Source organism: Mobula birostris, chromosome 17 (genome assembly GCF_030028105.1).
Source record: "Mobula birostris isolate sMobBir1 chromosome 17, sMobBir1.hap1, whole genome shotgun sequence".
Taxonomy (NCBI): Eukaryota; Metazoa; Chordata; class Chondrichthyes; order Myliobatiformes; family Myliobatidae; genus Mobula; species Mobula birostris.
This window is the reverse complement of record NC_092386.1, coordinates 17,279,047-17,305,201: the sequence shown is the minus strand read 5'-3', so window position 1 is coordinate 17,305,201 and position 26,155 is coordinate 17,279,047. Positions and strand designations below refer to the sequence as shown.

The 26,155-nt window shown below is 43.7% G+C and overlaps 1 protein-coding gene across 1 annotated transcript in view; it reads left to right on the top strand.

The window, feature by feature from the left end:
- Positions 1-5,455: 5,455 nt before the first annotated feature.
- Positions 5,456-26,155, top strand: part of chd1 (chromodomain helicase DNA binding protein 1) — a 122,532-nt gene continuing 101,832 nt past the window's right edge. Inside the window, exons 1-2 of the mRNA XM_072281322.1 lie at positions 5,456-5,722; positions 6,676-6,866. Of these exons, the coding sequence (XP_072137423.1) occupies positions 6,814-6,866 (53 nt within the window). The 5' untranslated portion in view covers positions 5,456-5,722; positions 6,676-6,813. The remainder of the gene's footprint in view (positions 5,723-6,675; positions 6,867-26,155) is intronic.

Below are 26,155 nucleotides of genomic sequence, written 5' to 3'. Positions count from 1 at the left end.
AAATTAAAATGATAGGTGAGTGGAAAGTCATAGGGGACCAAACTGAAATCCTTTGCAAAGTTGACACCAATGAGAGGCATTGATCGTGTGGATAGTCAGAGGCTTTATCTCAGGGCTGAAATGGCTAGTGTGAGAGGGCACAGTTTTAAGGTGCTTGGAAGCAGGTACAGAGGAGATATCAGTGGTAAGTTTTTTACGCAGAGAGTGGTGAGTGCGTGGAATGGGCTGCCGGCCATGGTGGTGGAGGCGGAAACGATAGGGTCTTTTAACAAAAACTCCTGGATAGATACATGGAGCACAGAAAAATAGAGGACTATGGGTAACCCTAGGTAGTTTCTCAGGTAAGGACATGTTTGGCACAGCTTTGTGGGCCGAAGGGCCTGTATTGTGCTGTAGGTTTTCTATGTTTCAATCTGCAAATGGTTTATCCAATGCAGAGACAACATTATAACCACTAAGTTCTACACAAAGTTGGAAGAAGTACAGTTTTATCAAGAGCCACTTTATTACCAATAATCTACTCCAGATGCCCAGTTTGCTTTCAGTAGGATTACTGAGTATCAGAGTTCATCACAGCCTTATTGCAAACAAACAACACAGAACGGTACAGCACAATACAGGCGCTTCAGCCCACAATGTTGTGCCCATCCTTTTACTTATTCCAAGATCAGTCTGACCCTTCCCATCTACGTAGCCCTCCAATTTTCTTTCATCCAGGTGCCCATCTACAAGTCTCTTAAATGCCCTGTGGAATTTGAATTAATATATTGGTTGATATATTCTTGATTGGGAAGGGTGTCAAAGGTTCTGGGGAGAAGGCAGGAGAATAAGCTTGAGAAGGATAATAAATCAGCCATGATGAAATGGCAGAGCTTACTCAATGGGCTGAGTGGCCTAATTCTGCTTCTAGGTCTTATGGTTTTAATGGAAGAAGGAACTGAATTCAAAGACAGAGGTGAGATTGACCGATTTTGGCATCAAGGCAGTATTTGACCAAGTGTGCCATCCATAAGCCTGAGTAAAACTAAAATCAGAGGGAAAATAGTCCAATGCTTGGACAAAGGAACTAAGCCACAATTTTTGGAGGTCAAACATCTTAGCGATGGATTTCCCTGGAGGAGTTTCTCAGGACAGTATCCTAAGTATCCTCAGCTGCTTCATAAGTGATCTTTCCTTGCATGGCAAGTTCAGGCATGGGAATGCTGGCTGGTGACTGTACAAGGTTCAATTCCATTCATATCTCATCAGTAAACGATGATTCACAAAGACACTCCAAAGCTATCTACCAAGCACAAGGTCATGTCCTCAGCAAATGAGCAACCCATTTTTCCATGTGGCAATAAATGATATTTAAGCGTGGGCTGATGTGTGACAATATTCATGCACACAGTAGCCAAATGATGAATATTTCCAGGGGGAAATCTAACCACTAACATTTGCTATTCAATTTCATTGTCAGCCTTTAGGCCTAATGTTCCCTCTTTGTCTTCCCTTCTTCTCTAAGCCAGGAGTTATCCAAAGAGTGTGAATGCATTTCATTAAACGTGCCACCATTCTAAAGACAAGGAGTAAACCAGGATAAAAAAGTTAGACGCATAGGTACTCAGCATTCTTTTCACCAAATAGAGATAATTTAGTAATTAACTTTTTAGAGTTTATGAAGTAGCATACAAAATGCTGAGGCAACTCAGTAGGTCAGGCAGCATCTAAGCAGAGGAACTCCCTATTCCCATTCCAACATGTTGGTCTATGGCCTTCTCTCCTGCCATGGCATGGCCATTCTCAGGTTAAAGGAGCAACAACTCTTATTCCATTCGGGTAGTCTCCAGCCTGAAGCATGAACATTGATTTCTTCATCTTCTGGTATATCCTCCTCTCCCTTTATCCAGTCCCCATTCTGGCTCCCTTCTTACCCTTTCTCTTCTGGTCACCTGCCTATCAATCCCTCTAGTGCTGGTCCACCTTCCCTTTCTCATCTAGTGAGCAGGCTTTAGATGATCTGAGCAAAGGGATCAACATGTACGAAACAGCGCACCCTAACGCCTTCACCATCGTTTTGGGGGATTTTTACCGGGCCAGTTTGAAAAAAAACCACTGAACAATTACCATCAACAGATCACTTGCAATACCAGAGGAAACAACACACTGGATCGTTGCTACACCACCATCAAGAATGCCTACTGCGCTATTCCACACCCTCACTTCGGGAAGTCTGACCACCTGGCTGTACTTCTACTCCCTGAGTATAAGCAGAGACTGAAGACTGCAGCACCAGTTGTAAGGACCAAGAAGGTTTGGACAAGGGAAGCACAGGAGCACTTACAGGACTGCTTTGAATCAGTGGACTGGACAGTATTCAGGGATTCATCTTCGAACCTGGATGAGAATGCTGCAGTTGTTACTGACTTCATTAAAACCTGTGTGGATGAATGTGTGCCTACAAAGACTTACTGTACATTCCCAAACCAAAGGCCATGGGTGAACCAGGAAGTACGTCGTCTGCTGAAGGCTAGAGCTGTGGCTTCAAGTCTGGCGACCCCGGCCTGTACCAAAACACCAGGTATGATTTGCAGAGGGCTATTTCAAGGGCAAAGAGACAAGTTCGAATGAGGTTGGAGGTGACACCGGATGCACGGCAACTCTGGAAGGGTTTGCAAGACATTACTTACTACAAAGCGAAACCCAATAGCATGAATGGTAGCAATGCTTCACTACCAGATGAACTCAACGTCTTCTATGCCCACATTGAAAGGGAGAACCTAACTACAGCTGTGAAGATCCCTGCTGCACCTGACGATCCTGTGATCCCTGTCTCAGAGGCTGATGTTAGGCTGTCTTTAAAGAGAGTGAACCCTTGCAAGACAGACGGTTCCGATGGAGTACCTGGTAAGGCTCTGAAAACCAGTGCCAACCAACTAGCGGGAGTATTCAAAGACATTTTCAACCTCTCACTGCTACGGGCAGAAGTTCCCACTTGCTTCAAAAAGGCAACAATTATACCAGTGCAACTGTCACAACATGCTGGAGGAACTCAGCAGGTCAGGCAGCATCTGTGGAGACGATCAGTCAACGTTTCAGGCCAGAACCCTTCATCAGGACTGAAGAGGGAAGGGCAGAGGCCCTATAAAGAGGGTGGGGGGAGGGTGCCCAAGAAGAATAATGTGGGCTGCCTTAATGACTATCGCCTGATAGCACTCACATCGACAGTGATGAAATGCTTTGTGAGGTTGGTCATGACTACACTGATCTCCTGCCTCAGCAAGGACCTGGACCCATTGCAATTTGCCTATCGCCACAATAGGTCAACAGCAGATACAATCTCAGTGGCTCTCCACATGGCTTTAGACCACCTGGGTTATACAATCACCCATGTCAGGATGATGTTCATCAACCATAGCTCAGCATTTAATACCATCATTCCCACAATCCTGATTGAGAAGTTGCAGATCCTGGGCCTCTGGTCCTCTCTCTGCAATTGGATTCTTGACTTACTAACCGGAAGACCACAGTCTGTGCAGATTGGTGATAACATATCCTTCTCACTGACTATCAATACTGGCGCACCTCAGGGGTGTGTGCTTAACCCACTGCTCTATTCTCTATATGCACATGACTGTGTGGCTAGGCATTGCTCAAATACCATTTGCTGACAATACAACCCTTGTTGGTAGAATCTCAGGTGGTAACGAGAGGGTGTACAGGAGTGAGATATGCCAACTAGTAGAGTGATGCCGCAGCAACAATCTGGTACTCAACGTCAGTAAGACGAAAGAGCTGATTGTGTACCAGGAAGGGTAAGATCAAGGAACACACACCAATCCTCATGGAGGGATCAGAAGTGGAGAGAGTGAGCATCTTCAGGTTTCTGGGTGTCAAGATCTCTGAGGATCTAACCTGGTCCCAACATATCAATGTAGTTATAAAGAAGGCAAGACAGCACTATACTTTATTAGGAGTTTTGAGAGATTTGGCATGTCAATAGATACACGCAAAAACTTCTATAGATGTACTGTGGAGAGCATTCTGACAGGCTGCATCACTGTCTGGTATGGAGTTGTGGGGAGGGGGGTTGCTATTGCACTGGACCTAAAGTAGCTGCAGGGGGTTGTAAATCTAGTTAGCTCCATCTTGGGTACTAGCCTGCAAAGTTCCCAGGACATCTTCAGGGAACAGTGTCTCAGAAAGGCAGCATCCATTATTTAGGACCTCCAGCACCCAGTGCATGCCCTTTTCTCACTGTTACCATCAGGTAGGAGGTACAGAAGCCTGGAGGCACGCACTCAACAATTCAGGAACAGCTTCCCTTCTGCCATCCAGTTCCTAAATGGACATTGAACCCTTGGATACTATCTCACATTTTAATATATAGTATTTCTGTTTTTTGCACTTTTTAAATCTATTTTATATATGTATACTTTAATTTATATATTTATTATTAGTTTTTTTCTTCCATATTATGTATTGCATTGAACTGTTGCTGCTAAGTTAACAACTTTCACGTCACATGCCGGTGATAATAAACCTGATTCTGATGGTCCACTCTCCTCTCCTGTCACATTCCTCGTTCAGCGCTTTCCACCTATCACCTCCTCGTTTCTCACCTCATCCTCCCTCCCCCACCCACCACCTTCCCCCTCATCGGGTTTCACCTATCACTTTACAGCTTGTACTCCTTCCCTCACCCATTTTCTTATTCTGGCTTCTTCCCCCTTCCTTTCCAGCCCTGATGAAAGGTCTCTACTTAAAACGTCGACCTTTTATTTATCTCTGTAGAACTGATGCTGTCTACCCCTGCTGAGTTCCTCAGCATTTCGCGCGTCACTCTGGATTTTCAGCATCTGCACAATTTCTTGTGTTTGTGGTTTATGACGGTTAGGTAAGAATTAAGCAGGATGTTTACAAGAAACGGTTTGCATCTTGGTTCAGCCTGAATAGATGGGACAGGAAGTTGACAGGGCACCCCAGAGCAATTTGGGCAATACACAAAATTCGGTATTAAATGTAGATCAACACACAAAGTTCCTCCGGCGTTCTGTGTGCGTGTTGAACAGGATTTCCAGTATCTCATGTGTTAAATGAGCTCATTTTAGTAGTCCCGTCTCTGATAGCGTAGATTCGGATTTTGACTCAGTGGTTGACCCTTGAATTCGGAAGAACTTGTAGCAGCGTCTCAATGTGTCACACAGACATTGAGTCACATTACTTAAAAGCGACTCCACCGTACACTATTCGGAGGACGAATTCAGACGTGGGCTTGAGCTGGGATCGGTCGGATGGGGTTTCCTCCTTTGGACCTCCTGCATATTTGAAATGCCTGCGCTGCACTGCGCGTCCAGCGGTCAGATGCTGCGCTCGCTGCTCGGGACTCCTGGCCTGCCTGTCAACCAACTTCCCGTCATGCTCCACTCTCCAGTCAAGCGTCCCGCTCTCCCCCTCCTCCCCCCCGCGGGGTGTGGCTGACGTCATCGGCAGTGAGTCCGACTCCCGGCCCAAAGTGTGAACGCGAGTCATGGCGGCCGTGTCTGCCGGCAGGGCGATAGTGAACGCAAAATAAAACTGTCTGTCGGCAGCCGAACTGCGGGGGCAGGGACAGAGAGAGAGAGGAAGAGAGGAAAAAAGAAGTCTGTGTGCCCGCGAGTAAAGGGAAGGGGGAAGAAAACGGAAGGGGGCAAGGGTCCCGAGACGACAGCAACACTGAAGGAGAACAAAACAGACGCACCGGGTGAGAAACCGTACTGGAGTTGCCCCCCTTCCCCTCCCCTCCGCTCCGTTTTGGGGCGGGCGGTGTGGGACTGAAGGTTAGCCCCCGGCGCGTGGGGAAGGAACGCCGAGCGCGAGCTCCCGGGCTGACGTGCGGCCGCCGGGGAAGCGGCTCGAGCCGGGGGGAGGGAGCCCGAGAGGAGGGCTCGCGCGCCCGCGCACATTCCATCAGCAGCCGGCGTTGGCGGAGTGGAGGGGCCCGGGCGGGCGGGCCGGCCGACCGACCGACCCACCGACCCGCACCGACGCAGCAGCGCGCTAGGCCGAGGCCTGCAAGTGGATGAACAGTGCGGTCCGCCAGCCCCAGCCACAGGCGCTTTGTTGTTCATCCAAGGCCCAGCGCACAGCCACCCTGAGGTTGGGAACAAGCTGTGCTGGAAGACTGTAGGCATTTGCAGGACATAATTGTTTTATTTTTCTCTCCTTTTGGATTTTTTTTCTCCCTCACATCTTCCTTTGTCTGACATGTTCACTTTGCGGGAGTAAGTTAATCCGTACATGTTCAATGACGACCGAACATGGGGTCCGGTGTTTCCCGGCAAAATTGGCGATTTACATTAGACGGTAATGGTGGAAGTGACATTACAATACGGCCATGGGTATTGATTAACAAGATTGTCTTTTACATCAACGTGTATACTGTGAGTAACAGGAGTCCGCATGGTGATCCCCCTCAAGTGTAAAATAAGAAAGCTAGACAATCGAAATCGATTGAATGTAGGAACGAAGAACGTTTTGTGTTTTCGTTAATTTTAAGAGCTTTTTGACAGAGCTGTTCAAAATCGATGCTTGTTATTTGCTTTTATCAGACAGTAATAAGTGTCGTAGTATTCGGTCCCTATTTATCTCTAATTTGGGTAACGCTAGCTTTTGCGATTGTAAAGAGATTCCTAAATACTATTTCTTTCCTTGCAGAAACGTGGGGCACGCATTTGGAGAATACACAGAAATATAAGAACCGGTGTGGGCCGATCTGTTTTATTTCGAAGCGGGATCTTGGCAGTTTTCTAGCTTGTGAAGACTCATTTGATACTTTCCTTTTCGAACCTGCAAATGGAGGGTCACGGTGATGAGGACAGCGTCAGTAACAGTAGTGGAGACTCAAGGTATTAAAAGCTTTATGCTCAACGCTAAGCAACAGAGCTAGCGCGCTGCAACATATTTAAGTGGCATTTCCTGGTGTATTCTGCATATAAAATTGAAAATGTATTTCTACCCCTGTGGGTTCAGTAAATTGAATGGTATAGAGTTTTGTCAATAATCTGAAAATTAGCATTCTGTTGTTAATGCTGCCAAGAATTTCAAAATCAAATAAAATTCTCAAAGAGAAACTTTGACATATTTAAGGCAGTAATAGCTACTGGACGTGCAGACACTAAACTAGTATTCACTGACAAGGTTCTATCACTGCAGTTGATGAATTTTAAATAATTAAATGAAACAAGAATTTTAAAAGTTGTGCAACCACTGGTTGACTCGTGCCTTTTTGGATAAATTTTTACCATCCTTTACTGGCCAGCTAAAATGTCACTCTCAACCCGCACATCCTCAGTTTGGAAAATCAGGGATGGGCAACATTTGCTTGTGTTGTTTGGAATGTCCACATCGTGTAACGTATGAGACCACTTAGTGTTTTTTTGCTTTCATACTTTGACATCTTAACTTTTTAAGTGTGTAACACAAACAGTTTACAGTCAGATACTCTGCAGAATTTCCATTGCCTGTGGAGTGCCTTTACGTGTTTGATTGCCATGCAGGTTTCATTATCAGCCATTCCCTGGTGGAAATTTGTCTGGGGAACAAGTAGCCATCGACATTTCTGGAGGCATTTGGCAATGAAAGTCCCATTTAATTTAATTCTGCAATTTGTTTTACCTCTGAGTTCTGGCACCAACATGAAGTGTGTGAAGTTACCATAACTAGGCAAAAGGCTCTTGGGGAAACTGAAAGGTCTGAAGTTAGATAAGTCACCTGGGCCAGGTGGTGTACACCCCAGAGTTCTGAAAGAGGTTGCTGAAGAGATTGTGGGGGCATTAGTAAAGATCTTTCAAGAATCACTAGATTCTGGAAGACTGTCACTCCACTCTTCAAGAAGGCAGAGGTGCAGAGTCTGACCTCAGTGGATGGGAAGGTGTTGGAATCGATTGTTAAGGATGAGGCTTCAGGGTACTTGGAGGCACATGATAAAATAGTCTGCAGTCAGCATGGTTTCCTTGAGGGAAAATCTTGCCTGACAAATCTGTTGCAATTCTTTGAAGAAATAACAAGCAGGATAGACAAAGGAGAATCTGTTGATGTTGCGTTTTTGGATTTTTAGAAGACCTTCGACAAGGTGTCACACATAAGACTGCTTAACAAGCTACGAGTCCATGGTGTTGCAGGAAATAATCTAGCATGGATAAAGCAGTAGCTAATTGGCAGGAGGCAAAGTGTGGGAATAAAGGGAGCTTCTCCTGGCTGGCTGCCGGTGAGGTCTGTGTTGGGACTGATTATTTTAATGTTCTTTGCAGATGTTATGAAGCTAGGGGCAGGTAGTTTTGAGGAAGTAGAGAAGCTTTGAAAGGACTTAGATTTGGAGAATGGGCAAGGAAGTGGCAGATAGAATACAGCGTCGGGAATTCTGTGGTCATGTACTTTGGTAGAAGAAATGAAAGGGCAGACTATTTTTTAAATGGAGAAAAAATACAAAATTACTGAGGTGTAAGGGGATTTCTGAGACCTTGTGCAGGATTCCCAAAACGTTAGTTTGCAGGTTGAGTCTGTGGTGAGGAAGGCAAATGCAATTTCAAGAAACTTTATAAAGTACTGGTGAGGCCCTACTTGAAGTATTGTGAGCAGCTTTGGGCCCCTTATCGAAGAAAGGATGTGCTGAAACTGGAGAGGGTTCAAAGGAGGTTCATGAAAATGATTCCAGGATTGAATGGCTTGTCTTATGAAGACTGTTTGATGGCTCTGGGCCTACATTCATTGGTATTCAGAAGAATGACGGGTGGCCTCATTGAAACCTGTCGAAGGCCTTGATAGAGTGGATGTGAACAGGATATTTGCTATGGTGGGAGAGTCTTAAGACCAGAGGACACAAACTCAGAATAGAGGGGCATCCATTAGAACAGAGATGAGGGATTTCTTTAGCAAGAGAGTGGTGAATCTGTGGAATTCTTTGCCATGGGCAGCTGTGGAAGCCAAGTCTTTATGTGTATTTAAGGCAGAGTTAATAGATTCTTGATTTGTCAGGGCTGGAGATTGGGCTGAAGGGAACACTGTATCAGCCATGATGAAATGGTGGAGCAAATGCGATGGGCTACCTAATTTTGCTCCTATATCTTATGCTCTTGTTTCATTGCTGGTCATCAGCAAAAGAAAAATGACATCTCACCTTGTGTACTGTCCAATGTTTTACACAATTACGTTTCATGAGAAACCACAGATCACAAAAATGTGTGATATTTAAGTTTTAATACTTTAAAATGACTGTTACAATTACATTTTTGTGATGAAGCTGTTGTTCATATGTTTAATATGATATTTTGTGAAGTTCTCTTACTCAGTGAAACATCAGAAATGTCCTAAAGTATTTACTAAGAGAACTTGTGTAAAGGTTTTTGCTTTAGTATTGCAAACTGGAAAATGTCCCATACCCAGAATTTAATACCTGCACCTGTTTTACTTGGGATGCATTTTATTATTTTTACTTTTGGCATTTAACTAAGAGGGATGGCCCTCATAGTATGTGGTAGATAGTTTGCTCTCAGGCTTGAATGTCAGAGCAAACTTAAATTATGCTGCTTGTTGACGGTAAATTTTTATCGCCTTTCCATTGATGCACTGTTGAAAGATATGTTCTCAAAAGGCAGAAGTAAAACCTGTAGTTTTTTTTATTGTCTCGACAAGGCATTGGTTACATTACATTGAAGAACTGTCCAGTTAACAAATACTTCCCAAACATTAGTTGATAAAAATTTGGAGAAGGAAATTGTTCAAATCTCCCTCTAAATGAAAGATCATGATGCATACATAACTAATGGCCACTTTTGTTTGAGGGATATGGACCTCAAACTAGACCCTGTTGTGATGTCATCATTTGCAGGACAAGGTTATGAAATGCACAGATTTCTGATTATAATTGCAGTTGAACCTTAAGTAATTATTATGTATGTGATCTTTCAAATATGTTCAAGTACACATCCAAATATTGATTGAGATTTAATAAAAAGAGATCAAATTGTTCCACTCTTGAGAAGGAATGCAGTTGCATGGTTTAATGATCAATGTGGCACACTTGGTTTTCTTAGTCCTTTTTTTCTTAAAGGTAGTTACTGTCTGTTACGCTGCTGGCAGCAATGAAGGTCCTCCATCTCCCTGTCCTTAGCCATATTCTCTGTTGTGTGCCAGGTGTGGTTCAGGAGCCTCATTTCTGTCTCTTTGGTACAGCGCCAAGTTGTCTTGGGTTTCCTAGCTTTCCTGTATTTCCTCCGTTATTCAGGGATCCAGTGAAGTACTGTATTGATGATGGAGTTGGTCTCTCTTTTCATCATGTGTATTTTTTTTAGGATTAAGTCCAGAACATTTTGCTTTTCAAATATTGTCCTATTTTATAATGTGGATACCATAACTGTGACAATTACCTTATTTTCTCTTCCAACCCCTTGTCTATTGTATAAAACATTCTTTGTGTGTTACTTTCAGCATATGATTAACCATATAACATGCAAAAGTGATTGAGGATCTAAATAGGGGATAACTGGAACCAGTGAACAAGTAGAATTATTGAAATTAAGAAATTGCTGTACAGAATTAAGCGATTTTGTACAACTGTTCTCCCGTGATGCTGATGCTTAATGAACTACCCCTTTGGGTAGTTGTCTTTGTCTCAATCATCTAGATTCCTCTTAAAGCATATATACCTCAATTAGTTTTTGTTGGAAAGTTCCACATTGGAACATTCAAAGTTTCATACCATTCCCTGGATAAAAATGGTTTTGAATTTGTTGGATGTCTGGAGTATCTATAAATTGCAGCTTGTCTTGTCTTGTGTATGATAACGGGTGGAAGAATGTTCCTGCAACTCAGTATTTTGATGGTCAAAGTCATTCCCACCAGCTCACTTCCATAGCTATAATTCCATTTCCATTTTCTGGAACTTTAGGAGTTCTGCATTGCATCCTCGTATGTGATCTCAGCTTATATGTCAGGCTATACAGTTCTATAACAGTGCATCCAGACTCCACATCAGGTGATCTGCTACTGGAATCTCATGCAGGATTATATAAATCTTTTTGTATTTGCCTGATCCAGCAAATTGCAGATTAGTTTTTCTCATTCTGCCTTGTAGGAAATTAACATCCAAACTTCTGCGCTGCTCCCATGTTCCACTTACCTGCTGAGGTTATGTTGGAGCTTGATTTTATAATTTCTAATCCTCCTTTTTAAGTTATTTCATGGCCTTACCTCTTCCCATTTCCACATGCCACTTGATTGTAGAATTTAACTCCACTGCTGGCAGCCTTGAACTGGAACTAACCAACTCCCGCCGTCCCTTGCCACCAAAATCTCTCTCTCCTCCATTTGTCTGCCTCTCTGCTTCGATGAGAGAATTAAAACACATTTATTTGACTGTGCCTTTTGTCATTTGTTTCTTTATATGACTAATTTGATTTGAAAGTTTTCAAGTGAAGCACTTTTGGACATTTTACTCCTCTTAAGGCGTCACATAAATATTGTGAATTCTGGCACCAAGCTTTGGATTGCAAATCAAGTGGGAGCATTTTCTTCATGTGGACTCTGTGAAAGGTCTCCAGAACTGATTTTTTGTAACTCCCTTTGGCTGTCTCCTTTTTCTGGAACATCTTCAAGTTTGTGACACAAATGTTTTGTGGTGAAAAGTTGGGTTGTTGTGTATTGAGGCTCAATTATCTGGAGCAGTAATGTGACTAGATTTAAAAATATCAAGAATCAGGTTTATTATCTCACTTATGTAATGTAAAATGTTGTGTTGCAACATCTGTACCATGCAAAGATGTAAAATTAGTATAAATTACAAAATATATTGTAAAAAGTAAGGAATAATGAGGTAGTGTTTATGCGTTCATGGACTATTCAGAAGTATGAAGGGGCAGAAGCTATTCCTGAATCATTGAGTGTGGGTCCTCAGATTATGAACTCCCAGGCAGTGGTAACACAAGATGGTGAGCTTCCTTAATGATGGATATTGCCTTCTTGACTCACAACATCTTGAAGATGCCCTCAGTAGTGGATAGGATTGTGCCATTGATGGAGCTGGCTGTGTCTGAAATCTTCTGCAGCCTCTTACGATCCTGTGCATTGGAGACTTAATACCAAGCTAAGATGCAATTGGACAAATGCTCTCCAGCATAAATCTGTAGAAATTTGCAAGAGTGTTTGGTGGCTTACCAAATCTCATCAAACTCTTAATGAGGTTGAGTGTCAGGGCACCCAAGAATTTAAAGCTGTTCACCCTTTCCACAACTGATCATGTTTTCTCAACTTCTCTTCCTGAAGTCTTTATTGGTCTTGCTGATGTTGAGTGGAAGATTGTTGTTGCAACACCACTTAACCAGCTGAGATTCTCAATCCTGTATGTCTCCTCGTTGCCATCTGAGATTTTGCCAACAATGGTGTTACCTGTGTGGATTGTCAGTTGAAGAGATGTTATCACTGATGCACACCTACTGTGGTCCCCCAATGAGGGAGTCGAGGATCCAGTTACAGAGGCCCATGTTTAGAAATTTGGTGATTAGTACTGAGGGAATGTTGGTATCCAACACTGATCTGTAATCAATAAATTGCACTTGTCTATGTGGTCCACAGCAAAATTAAGTGCTAGTGAGCTTGTGTTTGCTGTTGTGTTTTGGCAGCAGCAGGTCTGAGTCCTTAAGTGGGCATTAATTCTAGCCATAACCAACCTCTTGAAGCGCTTCATTGTGGTAGATGTGACAGTTAGTCAGTAGTCATTGAGGTTGTTAGGTTGTTCACCCTGCGCTTTTAGGATACTGGTCTGTGCTGCCCTTTTGAAATAGGTGGGAACCCCAGACCACAGAGCTGAGAGGTTGAAGATGTCCTCAAATGCACCAGCCATCTTGTAAGCACAGATTTTCAGTACCTGGTCAGGTACCCCCTTGGCGCCAGACACCTTCCAAGGGTTTGTCCTCTTGAAAGATGTTCTGACATTAGCTTTCAAGACAAAGATCACAGGGTTTATTTATTGAGATACAGCATGGACTAAACCCTTCAGACCCTTTGAGCCATGCTGTCCGGTAATCCCTCAATTTTAATCCTAGCTCAATCACAGGACAATTTGCAGTGACCAATTTATACACCTTTGGACTGTGGGAGGAAACTCACGTGGTCACAGTGAGACCGTACAAACTCCTTACAGATAGCAATGGGTCACTGAACTGGAAAGCATTGTGCTGACCACAAAGCTACTGTGCCAGATGTTGTGGGGCTTTGAGCAGGCATAGTTTTATCTTCCCTTTCAAAGTGGGTATAAAAGGATTAGCATTCATTAGGAAGTGAATTATTGCTGTCATTTATACTGCTAGGTCTCACCTTGCCACAGCTGTCACGCATTGGGTTGTCTCTCACACAGAAGTATCTTTTTGCTGTCGCAGTGGCCATCCATAGGCTGTACCTAGATTTGCAGGATTCTGAATTGCTGGTCCTGAATGCCACAAATGGAGCCCTTAGCACACTACAAACCTGGTTCATCCAGGGTTTCTGGTTTGATAAAGCTTAATGTTCTAGAAGGCATCACACTTACCCACTCAGGTCTTAATGAAGTCAGTGATGGCCGTGGTTTAATCATTCAGATCCAATGATTCAAAGCAATTTTGTAATTGCTGATGAAGGGTCTCAGCCCAAAATGTCAACTGTTTATTCTTCTCCATAGAGCTGCCTGACCGGAGTAAAAACATTTTTCGTGTGTTACTCTTGGTTTTCAGCATTTGCAGAATCTTTTGTGTTTGTAAATCCTGTCTTCAATCTCTGCCTATATGCTGGGAGTAGAGTACAGCCAGGTGATTGGACTTGCGAAAGTGCAGGTGTGGGATGGCAAAGTAAGCATTGTTGGTGGTGTATCAACGATCGAATATGTTGGCTCCTCTGGTTCCACAGCTGACCTGTTGGTCATAGTTTGTCAGAGACTTCAAGTTGGCCACTTTGAAGTCCTCTGCAATATTTGGGAAGGCATCAATATGCGCTGTTTTGTAAATGTTGACCATGTCCATCTCCTCTTGTATCAGCTTGAGGTTTGCCTGGGGTGGAGTGTACACAGCTACCAGGATGATAGAAGGAAATTCCCACAGCAGATAGCATTTACAATATTAGACATCAATTTTTAATGAGCCAATTTCTGAAATTGCATTGCAGCTCCATGAGTTGTTCCGATGTAACTGCCTTACATAATATGAATGGCAGGATTGTTTTTGTAGTTGTGAATGGTTATAGGGCTGTGAGCATGTCAGAAATGCTTCCAGAAGTTGTACTGTCTAAACAGTAGAGCGGAAATGTACTTCTTCAGGTCTGAAAGAATTCTGTTTTCACATATTATCTATTAGGGAGTGCCAGTAAAAAGAAAACAGCCCTTGAAACTTGGAGGTGTTTTTAAGTGGATTACCTTATGTTTCTCTCCTGCCCATTTCTCTGTTGATTTTGTTCATGATTGAAATACAGTTTAGAAGATTGCAGCTCACTGTGGAACTTCAATTGCTTTAGTCACAGGTTTAAGGATACAACTAGGGGTATAGGGAAAAAATTTGCATTATGTTATACACGATCACAGAAATATCATTGGATAATTGTTACTCTACCTCTTGTTTGTTTGCTAGGCTATCTTCCCCTTGTACATCTGAAGACAGTGTGTTATACTTCCATATATTCACTCTATAGTTCTGATACTGGACTGACAATCCTATATTCAAGTCTCACCAAGACAAGTTAAGCAATTCAATTAGATTAAACCATTTTGTTCAAAAAGTGATCCGTCAGCCTTAAAGCATAAATGTATCCTTACTATTGTCACTCAAATCCACAAAATCAGCATATTGTTATAAGAATATTATATTTTTGCTTGTAAACCCAACACATGGGCCAAGATTTTAAAACTACTGTTTTTGATCTGTTTTCATAAGATAAATGGTGTCTGCCAATTTGTTAGTCATGGAGTTATGCTGAATGGTGTAAAACAAATTAATATGTATTTTTAAAACTGGCAGTCTTCAAAATGTGAACATCTGTGTGAATGCAATACATCTGTGCTATTGAGGGAAGTAAGGATTGAAATTGTTGAAGTTTTGATCAAGCTGATGTCAGCCACAGGCAAACATATACTGGATAAGTTGTCATTTGGGAACAAACAGCTGAATAAATGAAACCTAAATGATGGTTTCCTAACAGTAAATATATAGTTGATTAATTTGATGGAGGTTTTGGATAGTGAAGAAGGTTGTCTAAAGCTATAAAAGCATATGCATTCAGTGGTTATTTTATTAGGTACATCTGTACACCTACTAGTGAAAGTAAATATCTAATCAACCAATTATGCGGCAGCAACTCAATGCATAAAAGCATGCAGGCAAGGTCAACAGGTTCAGTTGTTCAGACCAAACATCAGAATGGGGAAGAAATGAGATTTAAGTGAGTGAATGTAGAATGATTGTTGGTGCCAGATGGGGTGGTTTGTTTATCTCTGAAGCTGCTGATCTCCTGGGATTTTTACACACAATAGTCTCTACCATTTGTGAGAATGAAAATCATCTAGTGAGCATCAGTTCTGTGGGTGAAAACGCCTTGTTAGTGAGAGAGTCAGAGGAGAATCGAGCATCTCTGAACACACAACACATTGAACCTTGAAGTGGATGGGCTACAGCATCCAAAGAACTCACCAGATTCCATTCCTGTATCTAATGAAGTGGCCACTGAGGGTATAGTTCTAGTAGAAAGTCAGGTGAAGCAAATGAAATTTAATCTTTTTAAATTTGAGGTGATGCCTTTCACAAAGGTGAAAGATTGTAGTAAATGTTTGGGCACTAAAGAATGTTGATGAACAGAGACCTTGGGGTCCAAATCCATAGTTCCCTGAAAGTGGCAGCACAGATAGTTTGTGGTGAAGAATGCATGTAGCATTCTTGCTTTGTTGGCCGAAACATAGAATAACTTTTGGGACAGTGTGTTGCATCTTTACAACATGCTGTTTAGGTTGCACTTCGAGTATCATGTGCTGTTCTGGGTGCCATAATGTAGGAAGGATGTGATTGTACTGGAGAGAGTACACAGGAGATTGGCCAGGAGAGGAGGACTGTAGTTATGGGCAAAGATTGGATAGGCTGGGCTTGATTTCCCTGGAATAAATGAGACTGAGGAGTGTCCAGAGATAAGATGGTCAAAACCCTGTTCCTATGTTTGGAGTATCAGAAACAAGAGAATGTAAGTTTAAGGTGAAAGGAGGGAGGTTTAAAGAGGATTTTAGTGTTAGTCTTTTTTTGTACACAGTGGTTGATACCTTTAATACGCTTCTGCTGGAGGTGGTGGGTTCAGATGCAGTTACTACTTTTAAGAGGCACTTAGACATACAAATAAGGAAGGTATAGAAAAATACAGTTTTAATGTAGCCCCAAATATGGATTTGGTCAGCTGGGTTAATGAAAGTATGATAACCAAAAGCTCTTCAAACCATGGTGGTATAGCAGTTATCGTGACGCTATTACAGCTGAAAGTCAAGAATTCAATTCCAACATCATCTGTAAGGAGTCTGCATCCTCCTACACTCCAAAGACCTACTGGTTGGTAGGTTAATTGGTCATTATAAATGGTCCTGTCATTGGGTTGGAGTTGAATCATAGATTTGCTCAGTCGGCGTGGTTCGAAAGGCCGGGGGGGGGGGTGGCGGTTTGCTAATGGTTCCTGATGGGGTGGGCAGATGGGAAGATCGTGAGATGGGGTGCATTCCTGCAAATACTGAATGCCTATTTTGTTGTGGCATCCGTTAGTCTCGCGAGACCATGGATCTGCGCCTGGAAGGTCTTGCTTCAGTCTGTGTTAGTAGAGCAGCGTCTGTTGTGGCTGTAGACGCCCACACGGGAGTGACAGTCTCGGCTACAGTGACTGCACTTGAAGGCGCTGTCCTCCAGTGTTGTCTTGGTGCTGTTTTTCCGACAAGTATGCTTTTCTTCAGCAGCAAGCCTCAGCTTCTCTTCTCCTTTTAGACCTCTGCGTAGTTCCAGCCTCCAGCGAGAGCGATCACTTGTGGTGTCCTCCCATCTCTTAACGTTCATGTCTATATGCTCCTGACAAAAGAACTTGAGGTTCTTTACCATCCTTAATGTTCCTTCCCAACTTGGAGGACTTGGGTTAGTGATTCCCAGGAACCAATGGAGATGATTTTTTTTTTAAGGGGGGCTTCTTACGCATCATTGAATATTGTGGTGTACCAGCTAGCATCATGTTAACGGTGTCAGTGATCAAGGGATCAACCCCTCTGCTGTCTGCAAGGAGTTTGTGTGCTCTCCCTATTACCACATGGGTTTCCTCTGGGTGTTCATATTTCCTCCCACATTCCAAAGATGTACGAGTTAGAAAGTTTTGGGCTTTAGATATTGGGACGAGAAACATGGCGACACTTGCAGGCTGCCGCCCCAGAACTGTTTCAAAACCTGGAGTATTGTGTACAGTTTTGGTCTCCAAATTTGAGGAAGGACATTCTTGCTTTTGAGAGAGTGCAGCGGAGGTTCACGAGGTTAATTCCCGGGGTGGCGGGACTGTCATATGTTGAAAGATTGGAACGACTCAGCTTGTATTCACTGGAATTTAGAAGGATGAGAGGGGATCTGATTGAAACATGTAAGATTATTAAGGGATTGGACATGCTAGAGGCAGGAAACATGTTCCCGATGTTGGGGGAGTCCAGAACCAGAGGCCACAATTTGAGAATAAGGGGTAGGCCATTTAGAATGGAGTTGAGGAAAAACTTTTTCACCCAGAGAGTTGTGGATCTGTGGAATGCTCTGCCTCAGAAGGCAGTGGAGGTCAGTTCTCTGGATGCTTTCAAGAAAGAGTGAGATAGAGCTCTTAATGATAGCGGAGTCAAGGGATATGGGGAGAAGGCTGGTACGGGGTACTGATTGTGGATGATCAGCCATGATTACAGTGAATGGCGGCGCTGGCTCGAAGGGCTGAATGGCCGACTCCTGCACCTATTGTCTATTGTCAAAAGGGTAATAATCATACCATTGCCCAAGAAGAGCAGGTTTAGCTGCCTCAATGACTACTGCCCAGTTGCACTCACATCTACTGTGATGAACTGCTTTGAGAGGTTGGTCATGGTAAAAGTCAACTCCTGCCTAAGGAAGGACCTGGACCCATTGTAATTTGCCTATCACCATAATAGGTCTACAGTTTATGCAGTCTCACTGGCTCTCCACTCAGCTTTAGATCACCTGTACAATAGTAATACTTGTGTCAGCCTGCTGTTTATTGAGTACAACTCTGTGTTCAACAGAGTCATGCTGTGTGTTCTAATCAACAAGCTCTGTACCTCTCTCTGCAACTGGATCCTTTAATGGGAGTGCACAATCTGTGCAGATTGGAAATAACATCTCCTGCTCACTGCCACTCAACACTGGCACACCTCAAGGATGCGTGCTTAGCCTGCTGTTGTACTCACTGCACCCACAGCTATGTGGCCAGGCACAGCGCAAATGCCATCTATAAATTTGCCAATGACACAATTATCGTTGGCAGAATTTCAGATGGCCACAGGTGTACAGGAGTGAAATGTATCAGCTGGTTGAGTGATGTTGCTTCAACAACTTTTCAGTCAGTGTCAGTAAGACCTGGGAATTGACTGAGGACTTCAGGAAGGGTAAGTCGATGGAACAGACCAGTCCTTATTGAGGCCGCAAACACGAGGAAATCTGCAGATGCTGGAATTTCAAGCAACACACATAAAAGTTGCTGGTGAACGCAGCAGGCCAGGCAGCGTCTCTAGGAAGAGGTACAGGCAACGTTTCGGGCCGAAACCCTTTGTCAGGACTAACTGAGAGAAGAGCTAGTAAGAGATTTCAAATTTCAGTGAGTCCTGATGAAGGGTCTCAGCCCAAAATGTCGACTGTACCTCTTCCTAGAGATGCTGCCTGGCCTGCTGCGTTCACCAGCAACTTTTATGTGAGTCCTTATTGAGGGTTCAGAAGTGGAAATGGTGAGCAGTTTCAAGTTCTTGGATATCAACATCTCTGAAGAGCCCAACATACTGACGAAATTACAAAGAAGGCACAAAAGCGGCTATATTTCATTAGGCATTTGAGAATTGGTTTGTCGCCAAAGACTTGCAAATTTCTGCAGATGTACCTTGGAGAGAATTCTAACTGGTTGCATCACCATCTGGTATGGAGGGGCCACTGCACAGGGTCAGTAAAAGCTACAGAAAGTTGTAAACTCAGCCAGCTCCATCATGAGCATTAGCCTCCCCAGCATTCAAAAAGGGGCATCCATTATTAAGGGGCCCCATCACATCCTCCTCTCAGATGAGAAAAGCCTGAGTTTGCTCAAGCCATCTACATAAGACGGCTTCCTAGTCAATCTCCTCTTCCACATTCTTCCTATAATGAGGACAGGACATGAAGAGACATGCTCAACATTTCAAGAATAGCTTCTTCCCCTGCCCTTTCTGAATGATCAATGAGCCTATGAACATTTCCTCAGTAATTCTTCCCTTTCATTTTGCACTACTTATTTGTTGTTCATATGTGCTTAATTGTAGTTTATAATTTTATTACTATGTACTGCTGCCACAAAACAACAATTTCACAACATATGCCTGATTATTAAACCTGACTCTGTGATCTGTTCTAAGACCCTTGCTCTTTGTGATTTTTATAAATGAGTTGGATGAAGAAGTGGAAGTGTAGATTAGTAAGTTTGCAGGTGACATGGAGGTAGGTGATGTTGTGGATACAGTACAAGGTTGTCATAGGTTATAATGGGACATTAATAGGATGCAGAGCTGGGCTGAACAGTGGCTCAGTGCAGCTGAATCTGGAAGAGTGAAGTGGTTGACTTTGAAAGGTTAACAGGATACAGTGTTAATGACAATATTCTTAGCAGTGTGGAGGAACAGGGGATCTTGTCCACATTCATAGATCCCACAAAGTTACAGTGCAAGTTGATTGCTCGGTTAAGAAGGCATGTGTGTTGGCCTTCATTAGTTGGAGGATTAAATTTTTAAAAATGGTGAGGTAATGTTGCCCTCTGGATGTGGAAAATTTAGATAAGGAGAAGAGGAGATTGACCAGGATGCTACTGTGATTAGAAAGCACATCTTATCTGGATAGGTTAAGCAAGATAGGGTTGTTCATTGGAGAGGAGGATGAGAGGTGACTTGAAAGTGCATGGATAAAATAGACAGCCAAAGACTTTCTTTGTGGCAGAAATGGCTAATATAGGGTGTTGTGAGAAAAGTTGGGGGAGCGAGTGGTAGGTACATAGAATGTTCAAAGTTCAAAGTAAATTTTATTGTCTGTACATGTATGTCACTGGCATTCGTCTTCTTGTGAGCATCCATTGGATAGGAACAATTAAAAGATCAGAGATCACCTAACTAGGGCACTCAGCCAGAATACAGAAGACTATTAACTGTGCAAATGCAAATATAAATAAATAGCAATAAATAACGAGAATATGAGATGAAGAGTCCTTGAAAGTGAGGCAATTGGGAGTGGGAACATTTCAATGATAGACCAAGTGAAGTTTTCCCTTTTGTTCAAGAGCTTGATGGTTGCGGAGTTGTAACTGTTCTTGAACCTGGTAGTGCAAGTCCTGAGAAGTTCTTGTACCTTCTACTTGATGGTAGCAGCGAGAAGAGAGCATGACTTGGGAGGTGGGAGGCCTTGATGGTGGATGTTGCTTTCCTATGACAGCTTTTCATGTAGATGTGCTGAACAGTAGGATTTTCTGTTCAAGGGCATTGGTGTTTCCGTACCAGGATGTAATGCAGCCAGTCAATGTACTCTCCATTACCCATCTGTAGATGTTTGACAAAGTTTTAGATATGCTGATTCTCCGTAAACTCCCAAGGAAGTAGAGGTGCTGCCATGCTTTCTTCGGAATTGCACCTAGGTGCTGGGCCTCTGAAATAGTAACAGTGTGGAATATTAAAGATGTTCCACTGATGAGGGCTGGCTCATGGTCTTCTGGTTTCCCTCTGCTGCCAGGTCAAGGCAGATACATTAGGAACATTTGAGAGAGTCTTAGGCACATGGTGAAAAGAAAAATTTAGGGCTATGTGGGAGGGAAGGGTTAGATGGATGCTTGATTGGTTTAAAGAATCAGCACAACATCATGGTCATAATGGCAGACATCCCACCTCTCCCGGAAGTTCTGTGAGTCTCCCGCATATTAATAGTGGCTCCCTGATATTATATACAATATCCTGGAAACCAATTTTTTTGAGAGCAAGAGTGCGAGAGAGAGAGAGCAAGTGAGAGCACGAGAGCGAGAAAGTGAGCGCGAGAGCGACCACGAGAGAAAGAGAGAGCCTCGAGCGCGCGCCATGGCAGAGTGTTCCAAAAAATATATAAAACGTATGTCACCCCAGGCTACACTAAAGTGTACCCCTGCCTAATAGGGGTCAAAAATAATGACAGTGTTGCTCGCTGCACTGTTTGCAACAGTGACTTCTATTGCCCATGGTAGGTTAAGACTGTAAAAGATATGTTGAGGTGAGTTTAACAGGTGTCATTCGTTCATTAGCATAGCTAACGTTATTTAAACTAGCTGGCTAGCTGCTAAGGAGCTACCCTATTGCAGACATCCCACCTCTCCCGGAAGTTCTGGGAGTCTCCTGCAAATTGATGGTGCTACCTCCCTGAAACGAGTTTTTGCAGGGTGGGATGTCTGTAATGGTTTTTTCTGTGTTGTACTGTTCAATGTGCTAATAAACTGATTAACTACAGTTTAATTTGCTTTATTCACCTACTTAACTCTAGCAATTTGAGGGTACGTCCACACTACGCCGGATAATTTTGAAAACAAAGCTTTTTCTCTTCGTTTTGACCTTCTGTCCACACTGAAACGGCGTATTCACCCCCCAAAAACGGAGATTTTCAGAAACAGTCTCCAGAGTGAATAAATCTGAAAAAGCCGAATATCCGTTGTAGTGTATATGGGGTAAATGGAGAGATTTAAAAACGCTGTCATGACAACACCACAACAACAATGGTTTTTCTGCATCTGCTTGGTACTGCGCAAGCACTGCCGTACGGCTGTTATAATGCACAGTCGGTGTGAACGGCGTGAAAGTTAAATTGTAAAGTGAGCTTTTTTGACTATTTTAAAACGCTGTCATGACGTGCCGGAACAGATAGCCGCAGTGCGGCATTTCGTTGTTTTCTTGAACGCAACTCCCCACATAAGCTAACAATTTCAGAACAGACGGCAACAAGACTGAAGCCAGAGAGTTAGAAATGTACTCACCAAATACTTTGACCCATAGCTTACTGAATAAATAAGTATACTCACTTTGCCTTGTTTTCTGTCCTTGCTTGTATGAAGGTGGTTTACCTATTTATGCAAGTACTTCTCTGACAATAGATGTGTAACAGCCTAATGTAACATTGTATGGAAATACAAGATAACACTGATGTAGACATGTTTTATACATTTAACAAGGTACTTTATTAATGCAACAGAGTTGGTCAGTTTTTCAATGTTCGTCGTGAGCTGGGTGATACTGTCCGTGAACTCCCTGTCGGTTGCCTCCATATGCTACAGTATTTGTTTTTTTTTAGTTTTAAGTCCTCCTGCGCAAGAGTCAAGAGCAATTCCTTTTAACTTTTTCTACTCCGTAACTGGACAAATGCGCACCAAGTATATATTTCCTCTTCGCTTGTTTTCTGTGTGTCTTGCGCATGCCCAGTAGGAGGAGATTCTCCTGAATATCTGTCTAATGTGGACAGAGATATTTTGAAAAACGCTTAATGTGGACGCCTGTCGTTTTTACTCAAAACCAGCGTTTTCAAAATTATCCGGCGTAGTGTGGAAGTAGCCTGAGTCTACTTGAGTAAATTTAAAGGATTACATATAATGATAGCTCATCCCAACTAGTAGAATCCCTTTGAATATTCAATGCTGGTGTATCTTCTAAATATCTCTGCGTACCAGTGCTACATATCCAAAATGTATCTCTTGTTACAGTGTTGAGTAATGATTGCATGATTATGTAACTAATCAGAAAGTTAAGTGAAAAAACAGAGAAATGCATTAAGTGTCAGGAGTGCACCTTTAACAATGTGTTAATGCCAGGAGCATTCATCTATTGTCTTCTGTGTAGTTTCAATGGGACAGAATCAGAATGTCCCAGATCCAATGCTTGGTTTCATTAGCCACAAATTATTAGTTGGAAATTAAATTGTGTGCAAGGCTTTATTTCTTGAAGATTGTTTCTCATTTTATTTAATTCATAATGTCACCATTCCAGAATGATCCCTAACAGGAGATGGTAGCGAATTTGATCATTAATGTCTGGCATTGTAGAAAAGTTGCACCAAAGTCATAGGCAGCTTTCCACAGTTTCTGGGATTGTGCTGTGAATCTTAGGTGGTTTGTTGGACTGCTGCTGTTTGGTACCTGTGGAACAGTTTCTGGGTTGTAGCTTGCAATTCAAAAACACTGTTTGTAGTAATCCTTATTGTATTGGTCTTGGTTGTTCTCAGAAGAGAAGCCAAAAGTCATTCCCAGGTTCTGGTCAGGGCAGTCCATTCACTGTGTGCAGGAAACAGTGGGCGTTTTAGGCTGAGGCTCTTCGTCACGTCCTGGTGAAGGGTCTCGGCCTGAAACATCAACTGTTTGCTCTTTTCCATAGATGCTGTCTGGGCTACTGAGTTCCTCCAGCATTTTGTGTGTGTTGCTCAGGTTTCCAGCATCTGCAGATGTTCTCTTGACTGTGTGCAGTAGCTCCTGTTAACTGTGAATCGACAAGTTGTTTGTGGAGGCTGTCAAAGAGCTATATTTGTGATGTCCTTGATAAACTTGGTACTGATTTTTCTACTGACTTTGTTGAACCTGCTATTTTAAGGTCAAGATAATAGAGAAAGTGAAATAAAGTGCTGCTGATTAGTCTGATAGTTATTGGCTCCTATCCTGCTGTGGATAAACCAGTCAGTCCTTAATTTGGAAGATAAAGTAATCAACAGGTACAATACCCTGACAATCTGTTGCCATGACAGTATGCTTGTATCATAAACAAAATAATCTGCAGATGCTGGGGTCAAAGTAACACTCACAACATGCTGGAGGAACTCAGCAGGTCAGGCAGCATCCTGGGAACGATGAGTCGACGTTTCAGGCCGGAGCTCTTCATCAGGACTGTAGAGGGAAGGGGCAGAGGCCCTATAAAGAAGGTAGGGGGAGGGTGGGAAGGAGAAGGCTGGTAGGTTCCAGGTGAAAAACCAGTAAGGGGAAAGATAAAGGGGTGGGGGAGGGGAAGCAGGGAGGTGATAGGCAGGAAAGGTGAAGAAGGAATAGGGGAAAACACAATGGGTAGCAGAAGGAGGTGGAACCATGAGGGATGTGATAGGCAGCTGGGGAAGGGGGCAGAGTGACATAGGGATAGAGGAAGGGAGGGGGAGGGAATTTCTGGAAGTTGGAGAATTCTATGTTCATACCAAGGGGCTGGAGACTACCTAGACGGTATATGAGGTGTTGTTCCTCCAACCTGAGTTTAGCCTCATCATGGCAGTAGAGGAGGCCATGTATGGACATATCTGAATGAGAATGGGAAGCAGAGTTGAAGTGGGTGGCTACCGGGAGACCCTGTTGTAGCGGACAGAGCGGAGGTGCTCGACGAAGCGGTCCCCCAATCTGCGTCGGGTTTCACCGATGTAGAGGAGGCTGCACCGAATGCAATAGATGACCCCAACAGACTCACAAGTGAAGTGTTGCCTCACCTGGAAGGACAGTTTGGGGCCCTGAATGGTGGCAAGAGAGGAGGTGTAGGGACAGGTGTAGCACTTGTGCTTACAGGGATAAGTGCCAGGTGGGCGATTCGTGGGGAGGGACATGTGGATCAGGGAGTCGCGGAGAGACCGATCCCTGCGGAAAGCGGAAAAGGAAAGATGTGCTTAGTGGTGGGGTCCTGTTGTAGGTGGCGGAAGTTACAGAGGATAGTGTGTTGGATCCGGAGGCTGGTGGGGTGGTAGGTGAGGACAAGGGGAACTCTGTCCCTGTTGTGGTGGCGGAAGGATGGGGTCAGGGCTGAAGTGTGGAAAACGGTGGAGATGCGGGTGAGGGCATCATTAATGATGGCAGAAGGGAAACCACGATCCTTAAAGAAAGAGGACATTTGAGATGTCCTGGAACGGAAAGCCTCATCCTGGGAGCAGATGCGGCGGAGATGGAGGAACTGCGAATAGGGAATGGCATTTTTGCATGTGGCAGGGTGGAAAGAGGTATAGTTGAGGTAATTATGAGAGTCCGTGGGCTTGTAGAAGATGTCAGTGGACAGTCTGTCTCCAGAGATGGAGACCAAGAGGTTGAGAAAGGGGAGAGAAATGTCCGAGATAGACCAAGTGAATTTGAGGGCTGGGTGTAAGTTTGAAATAAAGTCGATGAAATTGACGAGCTCAGCATGGGTGCAGGAAGCAGCACCAATCTAGTTGTCAATGTACCGAAGGAAAAGTTGGGGAGCAGTACCAGAATAGGTTTGGAGCACAGACTGTTCCACATAACCAACGAAGAGGCAGGCATAGCTGGGGCCCATGCGAGTTCCCATAGCTACACCCTTAGTCTGAAGAAAGTGGAAAGAGCCAAAAGAGAAGTTATTAAGTGTGAGTACCAGTTCTGCCAACCGGAGGAGGGTAGTGGTGGTGGGGAACTGGTGAGGTCTATTATCCAGAAAGTAGCGGAGGGCTTTGAGGCCTTCTTGATGGGGAATGAAGGTGTATAGGGATTGGACATCCATAGTGAAAATGAAGCGGTCGGGACTGGGGAACTGGAAGTTATTGAAGAGGTGGAGGGCATGAGATGTATCCCGGATGTAAGTGGGGAGGGACTGAACTATGGGTGACAAAATGGAGTCCAGGTAGGCAGATATAAGTTCGGTGGGACAGGAGCAGGCAGAAGCTATGGGTCTACCGGGACAGTCAGACTTGTGGATCTTGGGAAAGAGGTAAAACCGAGCGGTACGGGGTGTGGGAATTGTGAGTTTAGCAGCTGAGGATGGAAGGTCTCCAGAGTTGATAAGGGCGGTGATGGTCAATGATGCCCCCACCCCCATCTCCTCCGTTTGCCGCACTTCGACCCTCACCCCATCCTCCCGCCACCACAACAGGGACAGAGTTCCCCTTGTCCTCACCTACCACCCCACCAGCCTCTGGATCCAACACAT